This window comes from Dermochelys coriacea, chromosome 7, assembly GCF_009764565.3.
Source record: "Dermochelys coriacea isolate rDerCor1 chromosome 7, rDerCor1.pri.v4, whole genome shotgun sequence".
In the NCBI taxonomy this organism is placed as follows: domain Eukaryota; kingdom Metazoa; phylum Chordata; order Testudines; family Dermochelyidae; genus Dermochelys; species Dermochelys coriacea.
In genome coordinates, this window is record NC_050074.1 from 106,421,014 (window position 1) to 106,448,665 (window position 27,652).

Below are 27,652 nucleotides of genomic sequence, written 5' to 3' on the forward strand. Positions count from 1 at the left end.
AATATCCAGAAGAGACTCAGACAACTCATAGGTCAGTCATCCCAGCATGGTGAAGCTCAATCTTAAACTGCGTTCCAAACAATCCCAGTGGTGCTCTACTGGTGCAGCAGCCTTCAATCTGCCTGAGCCAGTCACAGGAGGTTCACCCAAGTCTAGGGAATCATCTGGAGATGTAAAGCCAAAGTAGCAGCTCTTATCCCACGCATGTTCCCTGGTGCTGGTGAATTGGGTGTGGCCAGGGGAACGGGAGAGTAGCCAGGGCTTCCCTCTGTCTTGATGATTCCTGGCTGTCTAATGGACCCTGGGGACTCTTGGTAGCAAGGAGACCGGTCCAGCGCGTCGTCAGCCTAAGCTCTAGGGAACAAGGATTTAAAGCCACTTATGCAGACAACCTCCACCTCTCCTCCAGTTGCTCTGTATGCTCCTTGACAGCAGTTAAGGATTCCAGCCTCAGACTCTTCCACATTCCTCATTTGAAGGGTGAGATTCTCACTGCTGCTCCAGAGTAGATAGCCTAGAGTGGTGTAATGGGCCCTAAAATCATGATTTCATCTGGTGGGAGGATTCCGGCAGCTCAGGTACTGTGGAAGCCAGCTGTAAGGCTGCCTTGCAAGGACCCCCTGCAACTCTGACATAAGGGGTAGAAAGAGGCATGATGGAGATGAAAAGGGTATGTCAAGGGAAGAATCACAGCACATGGTACTGCAAGGATTCTAGGCAGTACTGACCTGTAGGGCAGCTCAAGGAGGATAAGGTGAATTTGACAGACCCCTGCAGCATAAAACTTGCAGGCCAGGGCGAAGAGAGGCTAAGGCAACTTTTATACCACCATTGTGCTTTCCTCATCCCAGGAGGCCCCCACAGCCTAACTTACCCTGAGTTCTTTGCTGCCCATTCACCCAGGGAGAGCAGCACCAAATGGTCAGCTTTTCCGGCACTGCAATGTAATTCCTAGAAGTGGTGGCAATGACAGAAATGGGTATTAAAATTTACCAAAGGAGACAGCAGCATCCCAGTATTGCAAGGACAAAAATATCTTCCCTACCATATAGTACATGAGCTATGTTAATGGGAAGTTCATAATCAGAAATACCAAAGCCTTGGTTTGTTTTAAGAGAGAGCTGGACAAATTTATGGATGCAATTACATGTTGGGGTTATTTGTGATGGTAGGGGCCAGGACTCAACAGATCTGGGACTTCATTTACATTCCAAAAAGCTCAGGGTTTCAGCTGACCACCTGCAGTGGGCAGGAAGGAATTTCCCCCCTAATGTATTCTGGGATTTTTTTATTTCCTTCCTCTGAAGCACCAGGTGTGGTCACAGCTGGAGATGGACATTGGACAGGTTGGGGTGCACGGCTCTGAGGTGGCACTGAACATTCTCTTGGTCTCTTGGCTCCCATACTTAGTGTCTAACTGATCGCGATATGTGGGGTTGGGAAGGAATTTTCCCCTAGGTCAAAATGGCAGTGACTTTGAGGGGTGGGGGGAGGTTACCTTCCTCTGCAGAGTGTGGATGCAGGTCACTTGCAAGGATTTTCTGTCTATATTGCACTTAATTATTTCCCTGTCAATGTGGGGGACCTTGGGCACAGGGCCACCTTGGTCCCTCCTAATCTCTGCCTATGGCTCATAACAGTCTAGTCTCCTGTGGACTGTAATATGTTGGGCTAATTTTGGTTGTTGGGTTTAGTGTGTGTGTGCTGGGTGGTGTTGGTGGCCTGTGATATACAGGAGGTCATAGCAGAGGATCTGGTGGTCCCTTCTGGCCTTAGAGTCTGACTCTTTGTGCCCCTCCTTTCTCTTTCCTGCTTCTCTGAAAGTTACTGAAAATGGTGGTAACTCTTCATGTAAGCAAAACCAACAATGGAATATCAAGAATATTTGAGGGTAAGTTGACATATTTGTAGAATACGGGAATATTGTAACACTGAAAGCTTCCAACATTCCCTGTTACTTATAAATTGCCACAGCTATGTCAAGTTTGCTTCTGGTGTACTTATTCCCTAAAATGTGGTGTTTGTGAGATGTAACTGGTCAGGCAAGTCATAGGGCATATTGTTTGCTTCCTGACTGGAGGACTGAAACTTGAAAACAAAAAAAGGAGACTACTGAATTGTGACTAATGCACTTTCTGTAGGAATTTTCTGCAAGATAGTCTTTTGTACTGGAATTCATTCAACGCTCTGGACCTGAGACCCTTTCCACAAGTAAATTGGCACTTATACGTCAGTGTTTGTGAACAACAAATAAAACCCCAAAAAGTACAGCAGAGTTGTCTCAGTAAGCTTACTTACAGAAATACTCACAAATCCGCTCTAGGCATTTAGCAGTATTTTAGGATTATGCAGTTAAAAGGGAAAATGATGCTTAAATATCCTTTGTGTCCACTTTCCAAATCAACCTAAGTAATGACCCTTTATATTGTCTGTGCACAGTTCTGCGAATGGATCTGAATTCTTTGATATTGCCAAATAAGCTGTAACATGTAACTTTCTGAATGCTAGTCAAAAAGCAGTCATTTACTGGGGAAGAAGGAAGCTACGTGGCCCTTTCAAAGAGAACAACACAAACTTTTTCAAAACACAGCAAAAATGTTAGCAGCAGAGTCCTCACTAAACTGAAGGGTAGTTTTGTGGTTATAACACCACCCAGCCCCTTAAAAATGCAGAGATAAAATAGCACAATATCCATCCTCCATGTGCTCATTGCTCACTTTCATTCCCTGTTTCGGAGTCAGATTTCTTCCCCCTCCACATCTGAGTTAGAGAGTATTTCTTCATGTTAGACAAGCCCTTGTAGTGTAGTACAGAATGGGCCAGATTAGGCCTTCAGGCAGCAATAAAAGAGCTAGAGGGACAGAACTAGGCACTTGGGGTGTAGAGATTAGAAAGTGACAAGTGTTACAGGGTCAGAGGCTGACAGCTCCAGTTTCTACCTGCATGGAGGGAGGAGGCTCTTGTCCCTGGAATGATGACACAGGCACAAGCTCAGTAACAGCAGAACATGTGTTTATTGCTGGGAGAGGGGACAGAGGCAGCTCCCTTCCTCTGGCCAGTACTGCAGAACCCCCAAAACACCTTTGCTGTTCCATGGCCAGAAAGCCCCCCTTCTTCTCCTGGGTCAGCGGTTCTTTTCCTCCTGGAGGAGTCACACCCTTTAGAGGCTGTGTGGAAAAAATGTGGAGCTCCATTAAGACCATGTAAATGGGCACTGCTGCCACTCTGCTGTGGTCTGCCTTAGTTTCCCCCTGGATGAGGTAACAATAAAGTCCCAAGTAACAGCTTGGTCAAGGAGAAGCCAAACACTCCACTTTACAGCAGTATCTCTCCCTTTAATAAAGCCTTTTGAGAGAGCACTTATACAACAGCCTAAATGCTTTTACCACAGAGTGCAGATAACCAACTCCCTTAACAAAAATCTGTCACAGGTAGGCTGGGCATTTGACTCTCCTTAGAGGACCAGCCCTGTGATAAGCTCAAGTCATTAGCAAGAAGATTTTGACCCTAATTAGGAGGCTGGAATAGAGATGGGAGAACCTCTGCGTTCAGACATTTGGATTGGATAAGGGCCTAAGCATTGAAATGTTCATCTGAACCTTATGTGAACTACTGGAACTTTTTAGGTCTGCAAAACTGAGCTGGGAGCTTCATAAGAGCAGGCTTCCTTGCAGGATTTCCAGCAACAGTGCTTTGTTCTGATATAGGGTTGCCACATCTGAGATGCTGAAAAGCTGACCACTGACCAGTACGACACCACAGAACTGAAGGTGCCCTCCTACCAGGGCCAGCTCTAGCATTTTTGCACCCCAAGCGGCAAAGGAGGGGGAAAAAAACAAAACAAGCCTGGTTGAGCTGCCGCCGAAGTGCTGCTGAAGAGGAAGAGAGGGACTGCAGGGCCCGCCGCCTAATTACCGCCGAAGACCTGGATGTATCGCCCCGATGACGGACAGAGTGCCGCCCCTTTCTTTTGGCCACCCCAGGCACCTGCTTCCTTCACTGGTGCCTGGAACCAGCCCTGCCCCCTATCGTCTCCTCCCACAACTGCCTTCCTCACCCAGGTTTTTACCCCTCTTTGATAGTGAACCTCAGGTCTGTCCGGTCCCCAGTGCCAAGAGAAGCCACTGCAGTTTCAGCAGGTTGAGGGCCCAACACACAAAGCAGGACTACGCTCCTAGCCATGTTATTTGCGCAGTAGTTATAAGATCCCTGCATGGCAACGTGTGCGTGCAGTATACAGGGAATGTTGGTTCCAGGTAGGAAAAAAGCCCAGCTTTTCACCCACAACTAGCAAGGCAGTACAAAAACTGGCCACGCCAATTAAGAACCGATCAAGTGGCAACCCTATGATCAGCCTGGAACTGCTGAGAGCACTGCCTTTCTTGCAGTATTTTGGCATTTCTGTAACCAGAAAGCTCAGAGGCTTGTGAAAATGATGACTAATAATTTGAAATACATTAAGTGAACTTTTAAAACCATGAAACCTAGGTGTTGTCTTGAATTGGGAACAAAAATTCTTATTTAACCTGAATGGGCTCCCCCTTTTCTAGATTGAAGCCAGATAGCCAGGGGAAGGGGAAGTGGGTAATAGATGAAATAATTAAGCATGGGAGGCAGTTGAAATTGAAGTGCTATCTGTACAGTGAGCAGCTGTTTGAAATTCAAAGTACCTCAGAAAAATTGTCAAGAGCTGCCATGAGAAGCAAAACTAGTGAGATGTGGGAACAAGAAGGCCTGGATATAGTGTGCTGGTAAATTTACTTAGCTCTTAAAAAAAGCATGCCCTTTCCAGGGGTGGATTACGGTATAAATGAATGGTGTGAATGATCTGGGCTCCACAGTCAGTTGGGTTCATCAATGGTATATTTTCCAGTGGAATTCCTATGCCATTCATGGTTTTGTTTTCTCCAGCAGTAATCCCCAGTCCCTGCCAGCAGACTAGTTTCCAAAAGAACCCCTCCCACTTTCCTCCTCTCCAGAAATACTGCTGAGCCAAATTGGGGCCTTCTTTTCTTGGTTTGGGCCATGTTTCATTTTAATTCATCTCTGGCTTGGGTTTCCTCAAACTCTTAGCATTCTAATTATTTCTTGCACTGTTACTTTTCCTCTTACTTCTAACTTCTTCAACGTTCTTACATTTTTCAGGAGTTAAAGAGCTTGTAAAACTTGGGGTGCTTTTGTGATAAAGAAACTTACCTATTGGGTGAGTTTTCCCCAGTTTCATACAGCCCTATAAAACATCTACTTTTTGATACCCACGTGTATCCAAACAGCCCCCTGTTCTCTATCTAAACTTTCCCGGTTCTTTGCATAGAATGTTCAATGACCTATATGTTTGGGCCACTGACCAAGTCAGTCACTTTGGATGTTTTAGTACTATGTTAGAGACTGATTTGAACAAAAAATCCTTGGTTGAAAAAAATCTGTCTAATAGGAAAATGAATTAAAAACAAAACAAAAAACCCAACCCTAATTTATTTGTTTCCTCTAACATATTTAAGAAAAGGCAAACAAATTTCCTTCCTAGTCATTAAGTAATCCAGAAAAGTCTGGAATTAGATAAATTGCAACCATACAAATCTTCTCTGAATGGACTGTGTGGGTAATAGCTCTCCACATGAAGTGTATGTGTTTTTATTCAGGCCTCTCATTATCCCATATGAAATAGTGAATACAGATTTATTTTTAAAATCTGTATTTATTACAGAGTCAGACAAATCTAACCTTTATATTATTGAAACTTAGGGAAGAAGTTTTAATTTTTAAAAGCTATTTTAAGATGAGTTGGACTGATTTTAGGTATTTCCTGTAACCAGCTCTGTATATAGGTCAAGTACCTGTCTTCTAGAGAGTTAGAAGTCATTGTCAGAGGACTGTCAATGTGCAGGAGAGGAATAGAGGGGAACTAAGGCTTATGCATAATCATGGGCAGAACTTCATGTAAATAAACCCATCTAATCTTGAATTTAACATTGGTCTCTCTTCCTCCTGCTGGCCAAAAGAAGTTACTGCTGATTCAGGAAGAGAGAAACTGGAAGGGGCTGATATATGCACCCTTCTTGCTCGTTGTGACAAGGTGGAGGGCTGTGTTCCCTGGCTGACTGTTTGTTTTATTTGTATTCTCTCAGCTCTGGGTCAGTTCTGTATTAGCGTTTGTCCCCCTGCCCCCAGGTTCTTTCTGCTGCCTATGAGTGGGGAAAACTTTTATGGGCTTTATGGTTAGCAGCATGTTCTCAAGCAAGAATTTGTAAGTGGCAAGGAGTGGGTGGGATGGCTCAAAATTGAAATGTTAAAAGTTGCACTTGCAGTGTTGTCTTGGCCATGTTGCACATATGAAATATTTTCTGTTCCTGTTTTCCTTCGTAAATGCAAACTTTAATAAATGCCATAAAAATACCAGAGAGACGATGTGGTTGAGTTAAGCTGGAGGTACCTGAACTCATCATTCTGGATATAAAAGAGATTTATAACCTGCCGTGAACTTAAGACAGATCATTTCCTGTGTCTGCCCCATGCTTAGTAGTTTAATGTTTTATTTCAGCTGCAATGTGTTGTTCTATACTATCATTCTCTATCCATCAACTAGTTCACCATGTGGCGTGGTAATTCAGTACCTTCCCATGCTCCTCTGCCAATGTGCCTCAATCTTGACCGGAGGAGATACTGTTAGAGGTGATAGGACAGTTCAGGTTCCATATTCAGTCAGTCTTTGGATTCTGATTATCTTATGGGGCAATCAGTGCACCTTGTGATGCTTGTTTTTGTATTGTACCAAGCACTGAACTGAGACTATAGATTCATTTCATATTATCAGCCAGAGGCATCAGATGTGCACTAGCGAATTTCAGGTGCTACTAATCAATGTTAAATTAAAACAATGACCTATAGGCAAAAGACTGTGTATGCCATTACCGGTCAACAGAACCGTCTAGTTTCCATTCAGGGTCAGATTTTTGTTTCTCAGGTTTGTTCTGCCATATCCTAATTGACAGAGACATTCTGGACATGTGACAAAAATGCCTCACATGAACCTATTTTGCTCTCTTCAAAGTTTTTCAAACCTCAGACTGCTGCTTCTAAGGATGGCAGTGCATCTGCTTCAGTATCCTCTCCAGCATATGTTTCATATGAAGAAGTTCAAATTGGCCATAGCCCAGACCCTAGATTGATTGATTGAAATATGGGTGGTATGCATATCTCTTTAAATAACATTGATCAGAAAATGGAGTCACTTTCTGGTTCTGGCTCAGCTTTGCAGTCAAGTGTGACTGATGTAGAAAATACTTCCTCACCAACAAGGATGCCTATATTGATGGTTATGGAAGTTAATGATTCGTTGCCACTAAATAGGATCCTATTTAAAATCAAAATCCTGGGCTGCATCCTTAAGCAGTGTAAATCACCGAAATCAATAGAGCTATGATAATTTACACTACTTGCAGATCTGATCCATGTATATGTGGCCATGAGAGTTACTGTAGTCTCGCATATGCAGTGCCAATCACTCTGCAACCTGCGATGGAGGAGGGTAGGGTCTCTTCCCTGTGATTCCCCCATGGGGATACTTGGTGTTTAGCCTGGTGTTCAGGCTGTGCTCTTGATGGAAGAATCTAAGCAAAAACCCATAAAGCTGGCCACAGGTCTTTATAGATGTTATATATGTCACATTTAGTCAAGTGGAGAAGAAGCATTCTTTTAGTCAAAAATATGGGACTCTCAAATGAAATTCTCCTTATTGTGTCTGGCACAGCTGAAGACTAATGTGAGCAGTTTAAGAAAGGAAACTAAGGCTGTTTTTTTGGCAGCAGTCACACAGAAAAAGTTTGGATGAAGGGGAAATGATTCCATATTTCTAGTGATTGGGATGTTGGCTACCTAATTAAGAAACAGTTTACAGTTTTTGTGTTATGTCAATTTCCTGTGGCAGCACAGACTTTGTACTTTAGCCTTCATAATGATATCAGCATGGGCAGATTTGTTTGTTCTTTTATTTTTCACATAGTCTGATAAAGTATTGTTCTTTCAGTCAGGACCGCAATTTCATAAAAGAAGTATGTAATAAACCTTACTTGGTTGTTGATTGAATGATGGAAATTGTGTGCTATCTTGCATTGGAGCATGGCTACGCTGGAAAGTTGACCCACTTTAACTATACCAGTATAGTTAAAGCAATACAATCCTCCTAGTGTGGATGCAGTTGTATCCATATAAAGTTGCACTATATTGATATAACTATTCCCCTGTGAGAAGGGGAAAAAGTATACTGGTATAAAGTCACCCTTTTACAGTAGAAGTGCATCCACACACCAATGCTTTTACTGGTATAACTATTTGGTAAAGTTATATCAGTAAAATATGTAAGCATAGATCAGGCTATAATCATTCAGTGGTGGTTGTTTGGGTTAGCTGTCAAAAGACTGAAAGTCTTCATTTAACTGTATCCTTGACAATATGCTCCCTGGTCCTTTTTCATTTTCATCCTTTTGTCTTTGGGTTCAGAGTAATATCTAATGGTCCAGAATAATATCTAATGTAGCAGTAATCTTCTTAATTCATGTTCTTCTACTTAATTGCATGGGCAAGGTTGAGATGTCTTTTGTGTGGTAACTACTGTTTGTGGCCCCTCTGTGGAATCTTTTTGGCCCTGCAGTGTATTTCAAGGTTTTGATATTTTTAAGATACTTTAGACACATGCATATTCAAGAAGTATGCTTTTCCACCGGTAGTTTTTGTCAAACACCCAGCCCTTATGAGAGTGGTTTGCCTCTGTTTTTTATCTGAAATGCTTGGCTAAGTATGTTTGTTTGAATTTGCAAGAGAAGACTAATTCTTGTTTTTGACTACTGTGTTTAGTTTGGCTACTTTATTTGGAATCATGCATTCTGTTCATCCTTGTGCCTTAATCTAATATTGGATGAAAATGTTTTGAATTAATGGCTCACAAATCAGCCTCACTTGCACTTAATTTTGAACTCATTATAATCATTATTACTTTAATGGTTTTAATCTCTAGCAGTTAAAGGGAAGAGATCCATTTCAGAGAGATACCAAATACACTGCAGTGTTCTTTTGTAGAAAATGGGATGGGTTCCTCAGTCAATCTGGCGTGGGGATAAACGGGGATTATTTTTCTTTCCTCAATGGCACAGCACAACAGCAGTATCTCTGGGAGACATTTTGTCTCTGACAGGCACAGTTTGTTTCCAGGAGCCCTTTGGAAGCTCAGCTATTGCAATACTTTTGTGGAAGGTTGCAGTGCGTATTCCCTCCCACAGAGGGCAAGCTCTAATGATAAGTGCAGATTGAGCTCAAGCCATGGAGAAGACTGGCACCACTTTGGATGTGTAGTTCTTGAGCATTCTGCATGCAACAGCTGCAATTAGGTTCATCCGTGCAGGCAAAAGTGACGGAGGCTCCTTGTGCCCATTACCCTTGCGCCTTACCCAGGCACAATCCGACCCAAAGGTATTTTTGTGATTGTTGGCTGGTGACAGTCTGCCGTATGGCACTTCCATACTGTCTATGCCATAAATGACATAACTTCTTAGGCAAGATGTCTGTCAGCAGCAGCGGGCTCAGAAATTCCAGTTTATAATGTTGGCGAGCCAAGGTGGATGAGGTAATATCTTTTATTGGACCAACATTGCTTCTTGCTTCCTGGGCAAATGCAAGAAACAAAGATATTACCTCACCCACCTTGGCTTTCTAATATCTTGGGACCAGCACAGTTACAACACCACTGCCTGCAACAGTTTATAAAGCTGTATGTTATCTGAAGATTATCTGAAGCTCCTGAGTCAGAAAACATGGAAAGGAAAGCTTCTAAAACCAGGCTTTCTGGGAAAATCTGCTTTCAGCTCTGCAAGAAACACCGAAAGATCCCAGTGCTAAATGTTATTTTGGCATTTCTAGAGCTGACTGCAACCACTAAGGTGCATAAACATGACAAATAGTCTATAAATAAGTTAAGTGGACTTTTCTGAATCAAAAAAATGTTTGGTTTCATTTCAGGTTTGCGATATGGAAGTGGGGTAATACTTACTTACTTTATTCTATACTTATCATTCATTTTTCTTCTACTAGGGAATAAGAACCTTTTCAATATATCATGTGCCCAATTCTGCCATCTGGTGCACAGCATTTAGCTTACAGAAAGGGTGCAAGTTACAGTCAGTCTTTTCAAAAAGAACATACATTGCCACAAAATAAATTCTGCATTGTTCTTCTGTCATAGCAAGAGATGGACATAATGCAATATGCACAGCTTACTCAGATTTCATGACCTCTGTAGAAAAAGCAAGTGTAGTCATACAAAAGATAGGTGTGGCTAGGGCCTGATCACTTTCTCAACATGATTCCCTTTATCAGTTCAAAAAAGAACTAGATAAGCTCATGGAGGAGAAGGTCCATCCCTGGCTATTAGCCAGGATGGGAAGGAATGGTTTCCCTAGCTTCTGTTTGCCAGAACCTGGGAATGGGCAAAAGGGGATGGATCACTTGATGATTACCTGTTCTGTTCATTCCTGCTGAGGCCCCTGGCATTGGCCACTGTCTGAAGACAGGATATTGGGCTAGATGGACCTTTGGTCTGATCCAGTATGGCCGTTCTTACCTTCTTATGACCCCAGTGTGGGCAGTCATGTCTAGTGGCTAGAGCAGAAGTCAGGCCTAGATGTTGGAGCAGCAGTCAGTAGTCAGGAATCGAAATCCAGGATCCGAGCCAGAGTCAGGTGTCAGAGCCAAGAGTCAGAGCTTAAGTCAGGCATCAGAGCCAAGGGTCAGAGCTGGAGTCAAAGGCCTGATGCTACAGCCAAAGTCAGGAATCAGAGAACAGAGTCAGGATGGGTTACCTGGAGTGAGGCAGGGCTGGGGCCAAACAGGCAGAGGCACCATCACAGCTGTGGGCAAACGCTTTGAGCAGCCACTGAACTGCTGCTGTGCTGGGCTTCAGAGCTGGTCTGCAGACTCTCAATCAGGTGTTGTAGCCACCAGCACTAATGAGTTTGCCCATAGATTGGCTCTGCTTGCTGGACCCAATTCCTGATACCAATCAGAAGCAGTGTTCAATTCCCCCACCAAAAAACTGAGTAATCATTCAATTTAAAACATCAGTAAATCTGTCCTAGCATACAATATTTGGGGAGCTCTGTTTGGTGCTGGAGTTGATGTTAGAGTTTATGCACTGTGTCCATGATAGATAAGAGATGAGCCGCAGCTGCAACCTTAGGCCAAGATCTAGATCCAAATTTTATCAACATTCAGGGGAGCCTGGATGCAAGGTTTTGGTTCAGGTACATCTGATCTATACCCGACCCAATCCGAAAGAGAGTCATTTCTGATAAGGACAAGTTCTCTGTTCCTGTTTCTATATTTGATTTAATATAGGCTTACACTGTGTTTCCATTAACATGTCCATCAGTGAGAATTTAGGTAGGGGAATAGTTTTGCCTAATTTTGATCTCAATCAAATATTGAAGGGTTCAGAGTTTGACCCTAATATGAGTCGTCATTGGATTCATGCTTTTGCTTAGGAGAGACTGTTGGGGTAAAAAACAAAACAGAGGAAGCATGATGAAACAATTCAGTGAAGACAGAGTTAAAACATAGAGCAGAGAATGGACAGATTGAATACCAAATGCAGAGAGATTGTAAGGATAGAGCGGGGTGTGTGTGTGTGTGTGAGAAGATAGTGAAAAAAGACAGTGTGTTATATGTTTACCATGTATCATATATGTCTCCTTGTGCCGGCACAGCTTTTGAAGTCTCTTCTGTTCCTGCAACGTAGCAGAAACATTTGAATGGAAATACTCTTAAGAGTGCTCATCTCTGTCCAGGCACCATTCCAGATCTGATAGACATGTCTGATAGACATGATCAGCAACAGCACATTTGTTATATAAAGCAAAACAGACAGCAAAATTTTATGCACACTGATTCTAAGGGCTAAATCATGACCTATGTTATGTGCCCCTCAAAGAGAAGTAAGGGTGTTTGAGGAGAAGGGAGCCCCTGAGTGGGCTACCTGCATTGCAGATCACACTCTGTCTACCTTTACTGCTGCTCTGTGACTATAGCAAACTGCATGGAGCACAAGTTACAGGAGGCAAAAATTTGGAGGAGGCACCAGGAAGTCTGTCTGCACATAGCTTGAATGCTAGTTGCACTTGCAGCATCTCTATAAATCGTTGTCGTAATAAAGTGCCATTTTAGTTTTAGAAACACTGAATCCTGTTGTGTTATTACCTAGCACCTGGTACATGAAACAATGATCAATGACACACTATGAATCACGAGTAACTAGCAATTAAAGTGACCAATTCACCAATAGCTCATAGTCTGAAATGTGTTCCCATAAAATGTTCAGTAATTGAGATTTATTAAAGTTCATTCACGGATAATTTTTTAGGTAAGAAACACATTCATTGAATAAGTTATTTACCATGAATAGTTCTCCTAACTCTGTGTAAACAGCAGTCTTATGCCACCTCTAGGCCTGATCCAAAGCCCATGGAAAGACTCCAGTTGACTTCAATGAACTTTGGACCAGGCCCTCTATGCTTAACATAAAAAGAATCTCTCTCACCAGAGCTGCCTCCTGTGGTTACAACATACCTGCAGGGTCTTTTTTAGGTTTCTACAGTAGTACCCTAAGGGGAAGTAGATGTTATAGCACTGGGATAAACATTACCTCTTCCCTAAGTGGAAAATTCCCAATCTCTTAAAGCCCATACAGTGGTTGCTGTGTTTCATTAGAAAGTTGCATGGCTTTGATGGGAGGCTAGGGTACAATTAGTGCTTTCCTAGGATGGACTAGTGTTTTTAGAGTATATTTATTCCCCTACTCCATCTTTAATCTGGACCTATAAATTCAGTGTTGCACCTAGCATATCCGTGATTTGTTGTAAGCTCACAGATAGCCTGCTCTCTTTCAACAGTGCACTGGGAATTTCTTTATATGAAAGAAGAATTAAAAGTGAAGCGAGTGCCAGAGCAACCTTCATCTGCCTTTAGTAGTTCAACAAAATGGGGGTGGGCAGTTGGTGATTGGAACTGAAAGAAGAAGAAAATTATAGTGGGCATAAGAAATTGAGAAGACGAGGAGAACCACGCACAGCTAAATCCATGAACTTGGATCCTCCAGAAAAGCTAGAGTAGCATACCAAGTAAATGAAGTGAGTCATAAACATCTGTGAACATTTCACACTTATGTGAGCGCATCCTCAAGACAGCAGAATTTAGCTATAACATGTTCCCCCCCACAAATGGTCCAAGACTATAAATATAACTAATTATTTAGACTGAATGGAGAATGTTGTTCCATTCCATCCAGCTCCAACAAATGATGTCCATGGCAATATTTAATGACACAAAGCAATCAAAACATATTTTCAACTAAAATGCTCAGATAAAATCCTTTCAGGTGCACTGCATGTTTAGAATACTTTGCATGCCTGTGACATAATAGATTTTAAATGGTGAGCTAAATTTCATATGAAGAGGCATAGAATATGGACAGAATTAGTTAGAGCTTTCCATACAAAATGTTCCATTACTGGAAGGTGAGTTATTCAGCCACACATTTCATTGGGAAAGCTCAAAAGATTAAAATTTATATTAACTTTAGCCAAAGCCCATAGTTCTTAAGTTGATTCCAGTAGGTTTATTTTGTCTGTATAAGTACAGCATAAGGATTGCAGGATTTGCCTCAAAATAATGCAAGTAAAATATTAAAGATTAAGGTCCTGATCCAGCAAAGCACTTATTAACCAGTTGTTAAACTTTCAGCATGTAAGTAGCCCATTGCCTTCAAGTTAATGTAAAGTTAACCATGTGCTTTGCTTGATTAGGGCCTGAATCCTGCCTATGCTCCACATAGTGTTCAGGACAGGAAAAGTGGAATCTGAGATTCAAACTACAGAAACATCAGTACACTCAGTGTGGCTGGCCAAAGGGAAGAGCTAACAGATATGCCTATCATGTTTGCAGTGAGCAGGGGTTCAGGAAAAGGGGAAGTCTGTGCCCAACTCTGGTAAGCATGTCTCCTACCATCTATAGCAAGCACAAATCAGCAATGATTACAGTGACACATTGCTGCTGGCAAAAGGAACAGCAGAGCATCAAAATGGCCCCACATGCAATGGCAGGGTGTCCATTACTGGATGCACCCTAAAGCCATCACCACTGTTCATAGAGGGCAGGGCTTTGGTGATGAGACCAAGATTTGACCCACAGGTGTCTTGACATACGGTATTAAAAAAGTTAGCATTATAGGGCCTGATTTTTCGGAGGGGCTGAGTACCCACAATTGCTTCTGAAGTTGGGAGCTGTGACTGTTCAGCATCTCTGAAAATCAAGCCCATAGTGTTGATATTCACAGAAATTCCACTATTTTAACTACAATCAGTTCTAGCCAAACAGTAGTGAACTACTTGAGCTCAGCTTACTGAGGGCCTGATTCAACTCCTGCTGAAATCAGTGGGAGTCTTTTCCAAGCCCCAACATCAAGCCCCAAATGTCTAGCTAGAGATGTCTCTGGAAAAATATACAGAGCCAAAGCCATTATTGGTATATGGATGATTCTATATCAAATAAATATTGGCAGTGTCCTGACCTCCTTTAATCTTCCCCTGGACTGTGTGTCTATAACATAAACTCTAAATTAAATAAACATGTTGAAGTGCTGTAGGATTCTTATCTATTTAAAAATGATAAAGCTCCTGGAGCTAAAACACATTTAGAATAATAAAAAATAAATAAGCAGTTAAAATAAATTCTGCTTTCAAATAGCGAGGAGCCCGTCAGACTGCACAGGGAAAATATTTCTCCATTTACAGATCTGAATATCACTGTGTGGCTAAGAGTTAGATGAGCACAGATTTTTCTTGTGGGAATTCAATACGATCATAGAGACATCTCTTTAAAATGATAAATATGAATAAATAAATAACAAGGAAACTTTTTTCCCAATAGAAGAACAGAATATACAACTAGAATTGATGGGAAATCTTTTAAAAATAAAATAGCCAATTTGGTAGCTTTGCCAAAAGAGCAACAAAAGAGAACAGATTTCCAAACTGTGTCTATTAAATATAACAAAATATATGAAAATCTGTGCTTTTACCTGAAAAATTGACTCGGAAAAAAAATAAAAAGAAGAAATTAACAGTTGAGCTAGGCTAACTGACTTTTATTATTTCCATGTCCTCATAATAAATATTTGTCTGTTGCTGAAATGGATCTGTAGTTCCAAGGATGTATATTTCCTAAATTTGATGAAGAATTGTGAATGTTTAAGAACCAGGTTTAGCATAATTAATTATAATTACTTCAGTGACTGGGGATGTAAACTCATTCTGCCCACCGAATTATGAACCCATTATGTTTCTGAGCATTTGTTCTGAGATGTGATCCCACAGAAATCAGTGGGACTGCTTATGTGAGCAACTGCTCACTTAATTGTGAACCTTTGAGCGAGGCCTTGGTTCTCCACCAGTGTTGCCTACCTTTCAGCTCAGTGCACTCTAAATTGCAATGGAACTTGGGCTGATCAATACTTTGGTTTTGCAAGTACAGATTGCAGGACATAGTGTGTATTTGAAACCATCTTCAAAGTCCCTGCCTTACAGAAAAGTTGTGGCTAACGTCTTGGCTAATGATGCTGCTGCGTCAGAAACGCTGGCTGGTCTTAGCTGAGATATACACCATCCGCCAAGATAGCACTTGGCATTATCTGAAGGAGTGGACATTGTATCGTGGCTTCTAAGAGGTACTGTACCTCTAAATAATATGTTTGCCAGCAGACAAGTTATCGTCTCTAGTTAGAATAAACCAGGCCATATATTGATGGGTTTTACCTAGAACTTTTAAACATTTTCTGAAATTCTGAGGATACTTCCACACATTTAGGCCATGAGTCAGCAGGGTACTTAAGTGCATGCCTAATTTTAAGCAAGTGAGCAGTCCCATTGACTTCAGTGAGACAGTTCAAATGCTTACAGGTAGGCACGTGCATAAGAAACTTGCTGAACTGAGACCTCAGTCCCTAAACTATGTTTCTAACCCAAACCACTTCGAATTTGTTTTTGTTTTGTTTTGAAGAGTTTGAAATCCCAGAATCAAAGTCATCTCCTCACTCATATGATTTTGGTTCTGGGTCAGATCTGAATGCAGGAAGGATCTGGTTTTCTGCCTGAAATAGCAGATATTTGACAAGATTTCTACCATTTGAGACAGAAATCTCACAAGAACAGCTCTTAAAATACAAATACTGTGAAAATCTAAATGCAGACTTTCATACTAACCAGGAAATTAATTAATCTGTACCCAAATACTCCTTCCAAATCTAGCACCTATTACCAATTGAAAATAATACATAAAATTTTAGCATAAGACCTGTTTTTAGCCAAGCTACCAAAGCTTATGTTTATCATTATTTGCAATTTGTTCACTTCCTATTGTGAAAGTAAATTATGTTCTGCTCTCTTCCTCCATTGTCAAAGATCAGGGAATCAATTTTCTCTGTAAAGCTCTATCAATATAGTTGGATATTGCCAGATTTAGTTGGGGACTCATTATGTAGATAATGTGCAGGTTAAAAATGTCACTGAAAGCCAAAGTTGAATTTCTTGTGTTGCTATTATGAATCTTCCTTCTTCCTATTAAAGAAATACCCAGATAATCAGATAATTTTCTGTTGAACGTGGCAAGATATGAAGCTCTCTGAGTAGTTACACAGTTTCTGCAGCTTACACATGATTTTTTCCAAATTAACATGAACAGTACTAAAATGAATATTAAGATGATATTAAAATGTGCAGTGTTGAGAGGCACTGTAAATTTGATCTCTTTGCTTGATATTATTTGTGGAAAAGAAATTAGATTGCCTCTGTTTACCTACAGTAGACTGATTAAAAAGAACAAGTCAATGGCAAGTAAGCACATAAGGTCAATAATGCAGTACTGGCAAGGAGCCAAATGTCAAACTCTGAACTATTTGTTAATTTTATACATGTTCTCAAAATGAATTAATAAATTAAAAACTCAAGAAAACAAAGCAGACACCTAACCTAAAAGGAGACTCATATAAAGGACTTTTAATAGCTGTGCCTGTAGTGGACTGGCAAATTTTGATGGATTGCTGTGTCTTATATTCAGAACCTTGAAGATTATCAGACCAGGTCCTGGTGGAAACTTTCCCATTTCCACGCTCCCATCCCCAACTAATAGATTGAAAACCTTTGTTTGGTAAAATCTGTAAGTGGTACAAACTTTTCTTACCATTTGTGTTGTCGATGGAATTGACATGTAAGTGAAACAACTGACTCTCTTAAAAAGTTAGAAATCCTTTATGATAGGCACTCAACTTTAAAGCAAAATCAAAGATTGTCTTTTGTGAAAAACATCACGAATCCCATACACATTTGCTGCTCTGAAGAACAGACTTGATGACACCAAGATCACCACCAATATTAGCAAGTTAATAGTTGGTAGCAGATGAACCTAAAGCCAGGGCCAAAAAACTTCTTTGAAGAGTGATGTTGTTTCATTCCCAGTTTGGCATAGCTGCCAGAGAAAGAGGGAGTGAATGGAGGAAATCAGACGTTTTTATTTAAGGTCAAAATTTTCAATCCAGAGCTGGGGCAACATATTTTATTTTTCTTAAAGAGAGATTTTTTTCAGGTGACTTCATGGTTTTGTTGACTGTGCACATTAGCCTTCATCTATGGAGACTATAGTTGAAATTCTATCTTAAGTTTTGAATGAAAGTAACTGCTTTTCTCGGAATTCTTTGTAAGAGATTTTCCATGGCCCTTAGTGTGAAAGGCACTTTAAATGGGGCATATTATTAATTTATTATTTTATATATACCTTTTTATATTATGGTAGCATCTAGAAACCCTAATCATCATAAATGGGGACCCCTGCTGCTAGGTACTGTACAAACATAGAGGCAGATACTGTCTGTGCCCTGAAGAGCTTAAAACTATAAATGCTACACTTTAGTATCACTGGTTTTATGAAGTTTCAAGCATTGCAAAGATAAAAGCCATATGCATTCACTTCTATCATCAACCTTAGTGTCCAATCCTGCTAGCACTTACATGCCTGCCTAACTTTAGGTAGTTTTGTTCCCTGGGACTACATATGTGAATGTACTCAGGTGCAGAAGAGTTTGCAGGATTATGCCTTTAGATTGATTTCTAAATCTGTCCAGAGGGTTGAATTTGTAGGAGTGAGACAGGGAGTTCTTATTACCGGTTCTTCTCAGCTGTGTAACTTACTCCCAATAGAGGTCTTTCAGAACCCGAGGCTTTTCTTGTTTAGGGAACAATATAAAATGAAACACTCATATATAATGAAATATAATTAAAACAAACAAAATTCCCTCTAAGCTACTCCTTCCTCTGGTTTTCCCAGTGCATCCTGTCTCTTCTCTGTTTCTGTTAATTAGATTGAAAGCTCTTCTGAGCAGGGTCTGTCTGCATTTTGTCTCATGTGCAGCACTGAGCCCATTGTTAGTGTTAAAAATATACATTAATATTAAGTATTTATCATTCTAATGGTCCCACTCCTGTCTCCATTGTAGTCAGGAGTTTTGCCATTGACTTCAGCAAGACCAGAAACCAGCCCTATTGCTGATGAAGTGTTCAAACCTTTTATCTAAGGGTGAGCAAATCAATACTTGCACAGTTTGTTCTGCAGCATAATCCCAGTTCCATTTTTCCAGGAGGAGTTTACATCATGGATGAGCTAAGGGAGAGAGCAAGAAATCCTATGTCCTTTCTATCAGTTTGTGTATAATGATTGGAGATGGGCCTGGATCAGATCCTCAAATCCAGACATCTCTGGATTTCAGAAGAGTGATTTCAATCTAGACCTTAACCTACACAAGAACAGCCATACTGGGTCAGACCAAAGGTCCATCCAGCACAGTATCCTGTCTTCTGACTGTGGCCAATGACAGGTGCCCCAGAGAGAATGAACAGACCAGGTAATCATCAAGTGATCCAATCTTCTGGCAAACAGAGGCTAGGGACGCCATCCCTCCCCATCCTGATGTATCTACCCTCCATTAATTTTTCTATTTTTTTAACCTTGTTATAGTCTTGCATCCAAGTTTTACATGCATTGGTAATTCCTTGGTAGCTATGGCATATGTAAGGCTGTGTTCACAGCTCTAAATCAAAGCAGAAAGGGAGGATGGTCTAGTCATGGTTAGAATACTAGCATTGGGAGATCTGGATTCAGACTCCTGTGTGAATTGTTTCTCTCTATGCATCCATTTCCCTTCCATGAAAAGTTGATAAGAGAACTTTCCTACCTCCAAAGGCTGATATAAAGATAAATATGTTAGAGATTGTGAGGTGCACAGATACTGTGGTAATGGAGGTCATATAAGTATCTTCGACTAGAACTTTTCTGATTTAAAAAAAGTACAGTAGGATCTTTCTGATATTTTATCTTCCCAAGTAAAATCTCAAGGCTGGATTTTGCTGCAGTACTATACAGTACTGGCATCTGCTATTTTTGTTCCAAATTGTGCACCATTTGAAGCTTATAGAGGTGGCCTCTTGTTTCAAATTTGCCCTGTTTGTGCTTACTCATTGCTCCAGCAGAGTTCTACAGTGTGGTCTCCCAGACCTCTCTGAGAGATACTATTGTACAATGTGTGTGCATGTTTGAAGTCTCCAAAATGTGCTTTAATTGAAAACATAACTTGACATAGTAGTAAATGCCAAAAGAGAAAAATAAAAGGCCACTCTGCTGGCATTTTGTACCGACAAGCACTTGACAGGAAATACTGTGCATATCTGTGGAAAAGGAAGGGTATGGCAAAGAAAAAGAGCTATTAAGGAAAATTTAAAGGTCCAGATCCTCAACTGACGAAAATCAACATCATTCCATTGATTTCAGTGGAGCAGCCACCATCTCTTTGGTTTCATTGTGCTATACCGATTTACACCAGCTGAGGATCTGATCTATTTCGGTCTCTCTCTCACACACACATGTGCGCACACACACATATACAAAAGGTGCTTTGGATAATATATATTTGTTTGTTTTCCTCATTTTTTAATAAAACTTTGTCGTTTTATAGGTTGCCCACCGCTTGGTCTAGAGACATTAAAAATTACTGATTTCCAGCTCCATGCTTCTACAGTAAAGCGATATGGCCTTGGGGCCCACAGAGGAAGGCTTAATATTCAGGTAAAATCAATTTTCTTTGTAAGTGGTAGAATGGCTTAGGGTTGTAGTGTTCTGCAGACAGTGCTAATGGATGGTTATAGGTTTTGACTACCTTGTCAGCTCACATTATTCAAATGAAGGGGAAATATTGAATTACACTGGTGGATAGGGTTGATGAAGAGTTATGAAGTTGTGGGGTTTGTTTTGTGCTTTAAAAAGCTCTAAATTTTATGCTGCTTAGAATTCAGATCCTAATGAAATTCCATAAAGTAGAGAAGATGAGGTGGAGCGGAGCAGGGAAAAGAACTTCCCTAATGCGTTAACAGAGCACAAAAAAGAGACTGTAAGGAAATTTGAGTCGCAAAAACATTTTGTTTCATTATTTTCCTGTAAATAATGATCGTGATGAATAGAAAAAAACATTTTAAAGCAGTGGTTCCTAAACTGGGGTTCACGAAATATTACAGGAGATTCTTGGGAAAAAATTCCCTAATGGCGGACAGAGCTGTTCCTAAGGACCCCGGGCAGCATGGAGCCAGCAGTCCGGAGCCCCTGGACTTCCAAGAGCTAAGCAGATCAAAGCAAGCATATCTATCACACTGAGGAGATTTAAACTTCAAGACGCCTTAAAAGAAATGGGAAGGGAGGTGGATATTTTTTGCTGTTTTTAAAATTAAATAGGCAGCTAGTATTGTTTTTAAAATTATTATGAAGAACAAGTTTCAGCTTTGTTGTAACATGCGTTGTTTGCCTGGACTGCTGAAGACCTGAATGCTTGTGTAGGAGGAACTCTTTGAAATGGCTTCTTAAATATCTTCATGCTGTTTTACATCTGACACTCCTTGATGAAACATAGGAGCCTTGTTTTATAACAGGCTTATTCAAAGTGATACAAGCTACGAAAGTGAGATCTTGGAAGAGTGTTGCTGTTTTCATAATGCAATAAAACTACGGTAATGATAAATAATAATTAATAATAAATAGTGTGCAAATAAGCATGTCATAAAACAAATTTTATATTTCCAAGATCATGCTTTTATAATTTATACTCAGGTAAAGGAGAAAATCCCTGGAAATATTCATTTTTAGGAGGGGGTTCACAAGACTTGACATTTTAGTGAAAGGGGTTCACAGGTTGTTAAAGTTTGGGAACCACTATTTTAAAGCAAAGTAACTTGTCACCAGGCAGCTTTTCCCAGGTAATGATACTTCTACCAAAAATAAAAGCAATTTGGAAGCCACTAATATATGTTCTTGTGTCTCCTGTGTTGGCTACCTTCTCTTTATATGGTGCTATCTCTTTTATTCCAGCCTCAGTCTTGGCAAAAGACACACAACTTAATTCTAGGCACACGAATAGCATTATTTAATGGAATTGCTAATATGCAAGAAGAGGCTTAAGTGCTTTGTTGGAAACAAGTCCTCAGTTCCAAACTCTCTTGTTCTTAATTGTTTTTTCACTTTTCATAGTGCTTCCTTCTCTACTCCACTGCCTTCCAGTCTCAAATCATTGCTAATACAAAAGAGAGCACAATATCTATAGCTTGATAGCATTTACAGGACATTAGTCACCAAATTAGAAGTGAAGAGTTGCTAAAGTCCCAACTGGTTTTATGGTTCCAGTTTATTAATTCTAGCCTTTTTATCCATCCCATGAGTGTCTCTTTTCTAGCTGAGAGTCATTGTCTGATGGACTGAGTATGGGACTAGTAGCCACTAATTTTTGAGTTCTAATCCTGGCCTTGAAATTCACCTCCTATTTTCAACTTGACAAGTCACTTAATGTCTTTGCCTAAGTTCCCCAATTTGGGGGGATGTGGGAGGGAACAAACAAACCAGGAATAATAATGACTTTATATGGTTGTTGTGAACATTAATTGATATTTCTTAAGCACTTTGTGATCATTAGATGAATGGTGCTATGTAAGTACCAAAGAATAATGATGGTTACATTTTATTTATGTAGGAGAATGCTATAGAAATGGTAAAATTATTGCAAGGTACTGAGGTGCATACCTGGTTCCTTGTCTCATCAGCCTGTTTGATGTTTGTTTGATGCTTGTTGCTATATACTGCCTTTCATTTTATATTGTAACCTGCCTGCACTGTCTTCCATATGTAATTGGGATCTCTGGCTACCCTGGTGCCACCATGAGCTATTTAGTTCCTTTACATTAGAGAGTGAATTAATTGTGAAATATCTAGTTTTGGGGCTTTGGCAGAGGATTGAAGGAAGTCACACAAACATCTTGACACTGAGACCAAAGGCAAGGATATTGTAGGCCTAATTCACCCCTGAGTTACTCTACTTGTACGCTGGTGTAAATCCACTGAAGTCAAAGAAATTACACCGGCATAAAACTGGAGTTATGTGGTATGAATCAGTTTCCATATATTTATTAACTGATTAAGCAAATCAAGGAACATATTTAAAGGAAATCTACTTACCCTAGCTGAGACATTAGTGATAGAACAGAGCCATGGATCAGATGGCTTTAAGGAGAGTGGAATTTATCAACATTAATTTAGAAGTGACCTTTTCTTGCTGTGAAATTCTTTCCAAACTTGAGAATTCAGCTTGACACTTTTTCCTTTAGCCCAATAGAGTGGAATCCAGTTAATGAAGTAATTTGATTCAGGCTGCAATTACTTCCAAGATGGTTCCTTCAGGCTCTTCCCTCCAATGCACTCACCAAAACCAGAATCAGTGCATTGTTCAAAGGGCAAACATCATGGTGATGAATTTGTTTAAAGCTTGAAAATGTACTTTAAGTATAAAAATAGTTGAGGGCTCCAATCTCAGGTTTATGACTAGATCAAAACCATGGAATGTGAACAGAAAAGGGGCTCCAGACAACTATTCCTTTCAGAACAGTCAAGTGACACTCAGGCTGGACAGTTTCCATAACAACATTTGATTATTTTTTCGGGCTTCTTGTCTCCAGTCTGCTAGGTTACAGAGTTTTGCTGGGCCACAGAACTCCTTTCTTTCTTGGGTCTTTCTCTCATTTTGATCAGTGTCCAACTCTTCCTCTTGCAAATGAGCTGCTGCCACTTGCTATTTTCCAGCAGTTCTCCAGACACCACTGGCTGGGACTGTAATATCTGTATCAATTTTTAGATAGTGTTTCCATTTTTCTCCACAGTGAAGCTCATGCTTCCATCTCTGAAGCATTTCAGCCTTTAGGTCAGGGGTGGCCAACCTGACACTGAGAAGAAGCCAGATTTTACCAATGTACATTGCCAAAGAGCCACAGTAATACATCAGCAGCCCCCCATGAGCTCCCCACCCATACCCAGCGCCTTTTGCTCACTGGTAGCCCCGCCGATCAGTGCCTCCTGCTCCCTCCCCACACCTCCTGATTAGCTGTTTTGTGGCATGCAGGAGGATCGGAGGGAGAGTGGGAGGAGCGATGGCATAGCCGGCTGGGGGAGGGGGCAGGAAGGGGTGGAGTGGGGGCAGGGCCTGTGGCAGACCAGTGGTTGACCAGTGAGCACCCCCCGGCACATTGGAAAGTTGGCACCTGTAGCTCCAGCCCCGGACACAGTGCCTATACAAGAAGCCACATATTAACTTCTACAGAGCCTCATGGGGCTCCGGAGCCATGGGTTGGCCACGTCTGCTTTAGGTGGTTGCCTGAGGGCTGCAGTGAACTCTCCAACAAAGAGTCCAAAGGCCAGTCTTCTTTACTTCAAAAATATTTTTTCAGTTGTGTTCTTCATTCTCCAGTTTCAGAACTCCAAGGACAGACTGCCGAGTTGGAATTAATTTGCAAACTGGATACTATTAACTTAGGCTTGAATAAAGACTAGGAGTGGATGGGTCATTACACAAAGTAAAACTATTTCCCCATGTTTATTCCTCCCCTTCCCCCAGCTGTTCCTCAGACGTTCTTGTCAACTGCTGGAAATGGCTCACCTTGATTATCGCTACAAAAGGTCCGTCCCCCCCGCTCTCCTGCTGATAATAGCTCACCTTACCTCATCACTCTCGTTACAGTGTGTATGGTAACACCCATTGTTTCATGTTCTCTGTGTATATAAATCTCCCCACTGTATTTTCCACTGAAATGCATCTGATGAAGTGAGCTGTAGCTCACGAAAGCTTATGGTCAAATAAAATTGTTAGTCTCTAAGGTGCCACAAGTCCTCCTTTTCTTTTTGTGATCAAGTAGTTATTGCTTAATTGCAATTTCTTCAGATTCAGTTGCATTCATCTGGATTTTATGTGGCCAGTTCTGAGTCATTCCTCCTTATTGAAAAAGTTGGGAAACTGTATGTTATTTATTGACAGAATACAGTAAGTGTAAGATATTTACGGTTAGTGGTTTATGTGCAGGATGAGGCATCAGGTATTCCTGAGTTCTGATATAATCTCTGACCCTGAATAGTTGTGAGGCCTGGATGTCCCCAGTGATGGAGATGAATGTCCCTGCGAATCAGAAGTAGTGGAATGTGTTGATCCCATTTGCATGAACTCTCTGTTCTCCAAAACTACTTTTGGAGGAGAAGGCAAGGGTTCCACAGCAGGGGAGTCTTTCCTCCAAGTGAGTCAGTCTATCACAGAGACATTTGCACAGCTCAGAAGACTTCATGGGTAATTTCTGCTGGACAGAGACTTTCTGAGACTGCTGGCACAGAAAGGTAGGTTAGGTTGAAGCCCTGTTCAAAATCAGGCCAGTCATCTCTACATTAAATTTATATTTCAGGATCTTGGCTTTTTAAATGATTTTAGAATATTTTTTCCACTTTGGCCATGATGTTTTCTTTTCCAATGTATATAGGTCATGAGAAGGGGCAATCTATCAAAATCTTAGAACATCTGTGTGATCAAAGGAAGGAATGGAATGAATGATGATTCATATTCTCTTTTTTCCATGAAAGGCTTTTGAGTTGTCAATGATGATTTATGAAGACAGCTTTGCCTTCTTTTCAGGCAGGTGTTAATGAAAATGATTTTTATGATGGTGCTTGGTGTGCAGGACGAAATGACCTATATCAGTGGATTGAAGTAGATGCTCGAAGGCTAACAAAGTTCACTGGCATTATCACACAAGGAAGAAACTCTCTCTGGTTGTAAGTACATGCTTATTTTGCTGTCTATGATTCTAAAGTTTGGATCTAAGTTTTAGTTTTTTCTCAAGAAAGAAAGGGAAAAAGAAGAGATGATGGGACATGATAATAGTTAGAGCAAGCAATTAAACAGAAAAAAGATAAAATGCATGCTGTTTATACAGTATTGTGTATATGGAAAACAAATCTGAAGGTAGCAAATTACCATACCCTTAAACTACACATGTCAATAAAGCAGGACAACACACTTTGATAACCCTCATCATTACCACTTAAGTGATGAGTAACCCTGTGAACCCAAATACGATTATCTAAACCAGTGTGCAATTTTCTGATATTAAGTTTCCTGTCTGTTTTCCAATATTTAATAATTATCCATTTTTCATTCATGCTGGGCATTAATATCTAATCCCTGAGATTTGCTAGATTTACATCAGCAATCACCAGTTAATTTATACTTTGTCGTCACATAAATTGTCAACATTTTCAATAATATTTATTTGCACATCACCTCATTTCAAAAGAAAAGGAAGACTTGTGGCACCTTAGAGACTAACAAATTTATTTGAGCATAAACTTTCATGAGCTACAGCTCACTTCATCGGATGCATTTCAGTGGAAAATACAGTGGGGAGATTTATATACACAGAGAACATGAAACAGTGGGTGTTACCATACACACTGTAAGGAGAGTGATGAGGTAAGGTGAGCTATTACCAGCAGGAGAGCGGGGGTAGGGGGACAGACCTTTTGTAGTGATAATCAAGGTGAGCCATTTCCAGCAGTTGACAAGAACGTCTGAGGAACAGCTGGGGGAAGGGGAGGAATAAACATGGGGAAATAGTTTTACTTTGTGTAATGACCCATCCACTCCCAGTCTTTATTCAAGCCTAAGTTAATTGTATCCAGTTTGCAAATTAATTCCAATTCAGCAGTCTCTCCTTGGAGTTTGTTTTTTAAGTTAAAACAGACTCCAACGAGAGACTGCTGAATTGGAATTAATTCCAACCGCTGTTCCTCAGACATTCTTGTCAACTGCTGGAAATGGCCCACCTTGATTATCACTACAAAAGGTTCCCCCCAACTCTCCTGCTGGTAATAGCTCACCTTACCTATCTTGTTATAGTGTGTATGGTAACACCCATTGTTTTCATGTTCTCTGTGTATATAAATCTCCCCACTATATTTTCCACTGAATGCGTCCGATGAAGTGAGCTGTAGCTCACGAAAGCTTGTGCTCAAATAAAATTGTTAGTCTCTAAGGTGCCACAAGTCCTCCTTTTCTTTTTGTGGATACAGACTAACATGGCTGCTATTCTGAAACCTGTCATTTCAAAAGGAAAATAATCTGAAGATATTACAACAAAACATGATAGACATTTTGATCAGAGTTCCAGCATCTGCTACTGCACTAAACGATTCTGATTGGAGTCCATGGAGTTGAGCTGTGGCCAGTAAGCTTGCCTCATTCTACAACTTCTCCAATGGACATCCTGCCAGAAATTGTACAACGCCTCCTCTCTCCTTGGAGATTGTGGCCTATGTACTACCCCATTCTGGAACAGCAGAACCCAGAAACTCAGCTGCTGGGCTTCCTGTGCTGTCCCCTGTAAATACTGGAAGCATTCTGGAGCTCCATGTCTGGCAGCAGAGTGAGGGATCTGACTATGAATCTCACACAGTTAGTGTTTTGCATTTGCAGTTATCTGTTTTACGCACATAATTGCACATGACCTCTTCATGACCAGGCCCCTTGTTAAAATGTATAGATTAGGCACCTATAGTATTTTTGAAAATTCATCCTGTTATGTCTACTATTTAAATTGTCTCTGCACTGGACATATTACTCTAGCAAAAGGCTGATGGTTCATGTGGGACTTTTAAGTCCTCAGTTGGCATAAAAGTGCAAAATCACTGAAGGCGTTGAGGAGACAGCATATAACAACACAGAGAGAACTGGACTGAGACTCAGCAGGCCTGGGTTCTATTTCAGACTCTGCCACTGGCCTGATGGCTGACCTTGGACAACTTACTTCACTTCAGTGTGTCTCTGTGTCCCCATCTGTAAAATGGGGATACTGATACTAACCTTCTTTGTGAAGAGCTAAGTGGAATTTTTATTATTTGCTTCCCAGCCTGGCCCCACTCATGAACAACAGAGCAAATGCTGCACGTACTTACTGGAAACATTAATTAGAAAGGGAAATCTATCCCCTCTACTCCTTTCTCTGCTAGAGATTTCCAGGTGCTCACCTACTCCCCACCTGTAGCCATAATTGGGTCCAATGGAGTTGTACATGGGGCAAAAAGAGGGAGAATATATTTTAATTTTCTTTAAATGCTTCTTTCTCTGTGCCTGATTAACATTGATGCAAGTGACATCAAATGTGCC

The 27,652-nt window shown here is 40.7% G+C and overlaps 1 protein-coding gene across 2 annotated transcripts in view; it reads left to right on the plus strand.

Moving 5' to 3' along the window:
* CPXM2 (carboxypeptidase X, M14 family member 2) overlaps nt 1–27,652 on the plus strand; it is a 105,385-nt gene that overhangs the window by 13,824 nt on the left and 63,909 nt on the right. For both annotated transcript variants that reach the window (XM_038411664.2, XM_043518931.1), the window contains exons 3-4: nt 20,099–20,208; nt 25,124–25,263. In XM_038411664.2, the coding sequence (XP_038267592.1) occupies nt 20,099–20,208; nt 25,124–25,263 (250 nt within the window). The remainder of the gene's footprint in view (nt 1–20,098; nt 20,209–25,123; nt 25,264–27,652) is intronic.